This window comes from Sciurus vulgaris (genome assembly GCF_902686455.1).
Source record: "Sciurus vulgaris genome assembly, chromosome: 8".
Classification (NCBI taxonomy): Eukaryota; Metazoa; Chordata; class Mammalia; order Rodentia; family Sciuridae; genus Sciurus; species Sciurus vulgaris.
The window spans coordinates 81,698,889-81,705,121 of record NC_136468.1 but is presented as its reverse complement, the minus strand read 5'-3'; the positions used below and the strand labels follow the sequence as shown (position 1 = coordinate 81,705,121).

Genomic DNA, 6,233 nt, shown 5'->3' with positions numbered 1-6,233 from the left:
AAATTGCAGGGTCATAATAAGCCTCCTGGGGGCAAACTTTAGTATCTTCACTGCTAGATGGGAATATACAGAAACAATATGAAAAAACAGGGGAAGAAAGTGTCCCTAACAAACCAAGATGCTATTGTGATAGACTCCAGTGACAGCGTGGCAGTAGAAATGACAGAAAAAGAGTTTAGAAACTGCATGATTAAAATGACCCGTGAAGCAAAATACAAGATAAGAGAGCAAATGCAGGCAATGCATGATCATTCCAGTAGACAGTTAAAAAAGCAAATGCAAGAAACAAAAGGACACTTCAATAAAGAAATAGAGATTCTGAAGAAAAAAAAACAGATATTTGAAATGAAAGAAATGATAAACCAAATTAAAAACTCAATAGAAAGCAACACCAACAGAATATAACTTGTAGAAGACAGAATCTCAGACAATGAAGACAAAATATTCAATCTTGAAAATAAAGTTGAACAAACTGAGAATATGTTAAGAAGTCATGAACAGAACCTCCAAGAATTATGAGATATCATGAAAAGACCAAATTTAATAATTATTGGGATTGAGGAAGGCATGAAGATACAAACCAAAGGCATGAACAACCTGTTCAATGAAATAATATCAGAAAATTTCCCAAAACTGAAAAATGAAATGAAAAATCAAGTACAAGAGGCTTACAGAACACCAGGTGCACAAAAGTATAACAGATCCACACCAAGACACATTATAATGAAAATACCTCACATTCAAAATAAAGATAGGATTTTAAAGACTGCTAGAGAAAATCATCAGATTACATATAAGGGGAAACCAATACAGATATAAGCAGATTTCTCAGCCCAGACTCTAAAAGCAAGAAGGGCCTGGAACAATATATTGCAACCTCTGAAAGAACACATTTGCCAACCAAGAATACTATACCCAGCAAAACTAACCTTCAGATTTGACAATGAAATAAAATCTTTCTGTGATAAACAAAAGTTAAAAGAATTTACAAATAGAAAGCCTGCCCTACAGAACATTCTCAGCAAAATATTTTATGAGGAGGAAGTGAAAAACAACAATACAAGTCAACAAAGGGAGGAACTACCCTAAAGGAAAAGCCAATCAAAGGACAAGTAAAAAACCAAAAATAAGCCAAAATGAGTAGGAATACAAATCATATCTCAATAATAACCTTGAATGTTAATGGCCTAAATTCAATAATCAATAGACATACAGTAGCAGATTGGAATAAAAGAAAGACCCAACAATATGCTGCCTTCAAGAGACTCATCTCATGGAAAAAGACATCCACAGACTAAAGGTGAAAGGATGGGAAAAGTCATACCATGCACATGGACCCAGTGAAAAAGCAGGAGTCTCCATCCTCATGTCAGATAATGTAGACTTCAAACCCTAGTTAATCAGAAGAGATAAAGAAGGACATTTCATACTGATTAAGGGAAGCATAAGACAGCAAGATATAACAATTTTAAATATTTATGCCCCAAACAACGGAGCATCTACATCTATCAAAAAACCCTTCTCAATCTTAAGAATCAAATAAACCAAAGCACATTAATAGCAGGGACTTTAACACACCACTCTCACCACTGGATAGATCCTCCAAACAAAAACTGAACAAAGAAACTATAGCACTAAATAATACAATCAATGATATAGAATAATGGATATTTACAGAGTATTTCATCCATCATCAAGCAAATATACATTCTTCTGAGCAGTTCATGGATCCTTATCCAAAATAGACCATATGTTATGCCACAAAAAAGGCATTAGTAAATACAAAATAATAGAGATCCTACCCTGTATCCTATCAGAACATAAGGGAATGCAATTAGAAATGAACAATAAAATAACAAACAAAAACTACTCATATATCTGGAGACTAAATAATATGCTACTGAATGATGCAATGATAACAGAAGACATCAGGGAAGAAATAAAAACATTCTTAGAAATAAATGAGAACAATAACACAACATATCAAAATCTCTGGGACACTCTGAAAGCAGTACTTAGAGGAAAGTTCATTGCATTGAGCTCATACATTAAAAAAGTAAAAAGTCAACAACTAAATGACCCAACATTACAACTCAAAGCTCTAGAAAAAGAAGAACAAATCAACACCAAAAATAGTAGAAGACAGGAAATAATTAAAATCAGAGCTGAAATCAATGAAATTGGAACAAGAGAAATAATTCAAAAAATTGACAAAAAAAGTTGGTTCTTTGAAAAAGTAAACAAAATTGATAAACCCCTAGACACAATAACAAAGAGAAGGAGAGAGAAAATTCAAATTACTAGAATTCGTGATGAAAATGGAAAAATCACGACAGACATCATTGAAATATATAACATAATTAGAAGCTACTTTGAAAATCTATACTGCAACAAAATAGAAAATATCGAAGACATCAACAAATTTTTAGAGACATGTGATCCTCCTAAACTGAATCAGGAAGAAATACGCAATCTAAACAGATCAAGAGTCTGCGTGGTTGACTGGGGAGAATCGTGCTGGTTCGAGGCAGCGGTGCTTTGCGGCCGGCCGCCCCTAGCCGGGCTCGGCGGGGCGTCTGCGCCTCGGGGTGGAGGCCCTCGCCACCCCGGCCTCCCCCAGGTACCTCCTGCTTTCGCGCTTGGCATCTCCGGGCCGCGCGCGCAGCGGGATGGGCAGGAGGAGGGCCGGGCCGGGCGCTGGCGTCGGAGGGCCCGCTGCGGAGGCCTGCAGCAGGCCTGCGCGGTCCGGCGGGCCCCGTGGGTGCCGGTCCACCTTGGACTCTACAGCCCGCGAAGGTTCCAAGTTCCCGAAAGCCGGGCCGGCTGGGCGGGCTTCCCGGGAGGCCTTCCTGCTGCTGGGTGCCCAGAGTTTCAAGAAGCTTCACCAGGGAGGTAAAGGAGCTACCTCGAAGTTGCACAGCAGGCCGGCAGCCGCAGCCTAGGCCGGTGTGGACTGAGTGGACACCTGTGCGTGTCCACAGACCTGTGAAGTGAGGGGCCCCGTTTTTAATGGTGGTTTTATTTCTCAGTGTGGGCAGCAGGTAGAGAAGTGAGCAAACCCTGTCCCTGCCTTAGCGCCTGCCAGCTGGATGGCAGAGGACGTGACATTGACAGGACCTAAGGGTACAAAGACAGCCCTGCTCTGAAGAACCCCTACCTCATTAGGAGACAAGCCACATGTGGAGGAAACAGTGCTGTGGAGCCCAGAGGACTTCAGAGAGTACAGTCTCCTGTGAGGCTTAGGGTACCTCACAGTGGTTCTTGGTTTTCACCTCCTTCCTACTAAAGCTGGTACCCAGCCTCAGAGTGTCCTGGGGCTGTGAGCCTCTGCCCTCCCTAGATGTGCTGCCCTATTCTCAGTGTCTTCCAGCACACGTGACTTTCCTTCACCTAAGCTCCATCACCCACCTGACCCTGAACCATCCCCCAGAAGGCATCTCCAGGCTGAGCCTGGATAGTGGTACTGGCCTGTACCTGAATCATTTCAGCAGTTCCATCTGGGAAACAGCACTCAGACTCCTTGTGAGGTAGAATTCTGGTCACTTTGTGCCACCTCCCCTCGTGGAGGTGATACCACCGTTTACGGGTGACCAGTTCTGTTTCCTCAGGTGTTGAAGTATAACAACCAGAGAAGCACGCCAAGGCAAGCATATATTAAGCAGATTTTATTTGAAAGTAGTAAGACAGATTTCTCCTGGGAGGGAGAAAAGGGGCATGACTGAGTTCTAGAATCCCAAGAAGTGAGTGCACCCTACATCTTTTATAGGTTAGGGTCCTTTGTTCTGTTCTTTCTCCTTCCTGCTTATGTGAGGAGGCCCAGGAGTTGCCAGTGACATGGCAAAAAAGCAACAAGAGGTCAGGGGCGCTGTGTTCCTGGCCCAGGGCCTGAGCTGTGCACACAGTGGGACGCCACCACTAGGGGCGTGGAGCCAAAGAGGAGTGGGGAGCCCTCAGCTCCCAGAAGCCTTCTCCCAGGATCAGTATGGAAAAATCTGCGGGCAGGAAAAGGAGGACCCCAGCCTCGAAGGTGGAGGCAGATGGACAGAAGGCCACTCTCAAAGGAGAGAAAGTGTCTGGTGGCACGAGGCCAAACAAGAGGCCTGCGGCACCCAGAGAGCATCGCAAGGAGCTGAGTCTGAGCCCGGAGGACGAGGCGCAGCTCTTTGATGCCTTCGATGCCTCATTTAAAGATGACTTCGAGGGTGTCCCTGTGTTCGTTCCTTTTCAGAGGAAGAAACCCTATGAATGCAGTGAATGCGGACGAATCTTTAAGCACAAGACAGATCACATTCGCCATCAGAGAGTTCACACTGGGGAGAAGCCCTTTAAGTGTGATCAGTGTGGCAAAACGTTCCGGCACAGCTCTGACGTCACTAAACATCAACGGATTCACACTGGTGAGAAGCCTTTTAAGTGTGGGGAGTGTGGGAAAGCCTTCAACTGCGGCTCCAACCTCCTGAAACACCAGAAAACACACACAGGAGAGAAGCCATATGAATGCCAAGAGTGTGGGAAAGCCTTTGCATACAGCTCCTGTCTTATCCGGCACCGGAAACGCCACCCACGGAAGAAGCATTGAGTGGGGCGTGGCCTACAGGTCACAGAGTTCCTGCCATGGCGCCAGAGCTCCCTCATTCAGCATCTGATGAGGCCTGAGGCTCCGGTGCAGTGTGCTAGGTGTACCTCTGGTTGCCCATCCCTGTCATCACCAGAAAAGCCCGCCCATCAGACATGAGTGGACAAGGGCCTTCTGCCTCAGGGAGTCTCTGCATCGAGATCGAGTGAAGGCAGGGAAGCCCCTCGCAGCTTCAGCCATTCTCCAGTTACTCCGTGCTGCTCAGTGCTCAGCACAGAACAAACGGGCATGTTAAGTGCCATCCATGGAATCCCTGAAGGCACCCGGCAGGAGTGACACTGTTGTTGGTGAAGGCCAGCGGTTCCTGTGTGGTCCTGCCTATGTGTCACTCTCCTCTGGCCTTTTCACTAACACCTTGAAGACTCCCATCTGTGGATGCTTAGTCCCAGGAGCTGAGCAATCACCTGGGACCCCAAGCTGGAGAACAGTGGTCTGTGGCCAGCTCTGGCTTCTTTACCTGGGCTAGAGCTCCAGGCCCCAAGTTCAGCCCCTGCCCCTGGAACTGAGCCACATCTCTGCCCTCCCGGCCTAGCCAGCTCCCAGATGGGCAGCCTGACTCACCCAGACAGAGGCTCCTCAGGCTCTTGAATGCTGCCACCTTGAGAGATTCCTGCCCTGGCCCTGTGGTAAGCCCCCAGGGTGCTACCTGCAGCTTCCATCCACTTGGCCTTCAGACATAGTGGTGGCCCTGCCCCCATGGTGGCCCTCCACTCCCTGCCTGTCCCCAAGTCTTTCAAGTCCACATGGCTGTGTGGGCCCTTGGTGTCCGAAGAGTGATTTGGATGGGGCTCTGTTCTCTTAGTGGCAGCAGAGCAGTGCCGACCGAGAGGCAGGACAGCTTTTCATTGAGAGAATGCTGGCACCCATGTTTTCAACTAGATATAAAAACTGATAGTATCCTAATGGAGTCCTTTGAAGACTCTGCCCAGAAAGAAAGGTTCCTAGCCAGAGCAGAAGATGGCGTGTCCATCAAGCAGTCACAGAAACCAAGGAAGGGATACCACCCCAGATGATTGAGATGGTCCCATTCCCAGTAGGAATGTTTTACCAGGTTAACAGCTCTTGCTCTTGAGTCCCCTAACAGCTATGACACTCAGTGCCACTGTGTGGCCACCGTCCCCTGAGGCATCACAGGCATTGCCATCTTTGCAGAGTGGCCTGCCATTCTGAACACACTTCCAGCCCCTGTGCTCAGTTCTACTTGCAGAGCACTGTGCAGTATTCACAAAACATACTTCCTGCTGGTGCATGCTAGCTGCCCTGGCCTGAGGAGCCCACTTGAGCCTGACACCTGGGGCTGGCGTGTGGCCAGCAGCTGCCCCATGCAGAGGGTGCGTGACTCCCCGGCTCTTGAGCCAGTTCTCTGAAGGTTCACGCTGAAGTCACTAGCACCAGCCTCCCTCTGCTTTACACACACATACTGGCTTAAAATTCACCTAAATCAACTGGGCACAGTAGCATGTGCCTTTAAACCCAGCTACTCAGGAGGCTGCAGCAGGAAGAACACAAGTCGAGGCCAGCCTGGGCAACCTAGTGAGACCCTGTCTCACAGTTAAAAGGACTGGAGTGTGGCTCTGTTGTGGAGCACCCCTGTGTT

The 6,233-nt window shown here is 47.0% G+C and overlaps 1 protein-coding gene across 2 annotated transcripts; it reads left to right on the top strand.

The window, feature by feature from the left end:
* The first annotated feature begins 2,675 nt into the window (after window positions 1-2,675).
* Window positions 2,676-4,647, top strand: LOC306667824 (zinc finger protein 41 homolog). 2 transcript variants are annotated; one of them, XM_079150617.1, is made up of 2 exons: window positions 2,676-2,892; window positions 3,847-4,647. In XM_079150617.1, exon 2 carries the CDS (start codon window positions 3,983-3,985, stop codon window positions 4,577-4,579), a length of 597 nt encoding a protein of 198 aa, XP_079006743.1. In that variant the 5' UTR covers window positions 2,676-2,892; window positions 3,847-3,982; the 3' UTR covers window positions 4,580-4,647. The 2 variants fall into 2 exon arrangements, with proteins under 2 accessions (XP_079006743.1, XP_079006742.1); XM_079150616.1 differs by lacking the exon at window positions 2,676-2,892 and adding an exon at window positions 3,341-3,643.
* The last annotated feature ends 1,586 nt before the right edge of the window (window positions 4,648-6,233 follow it).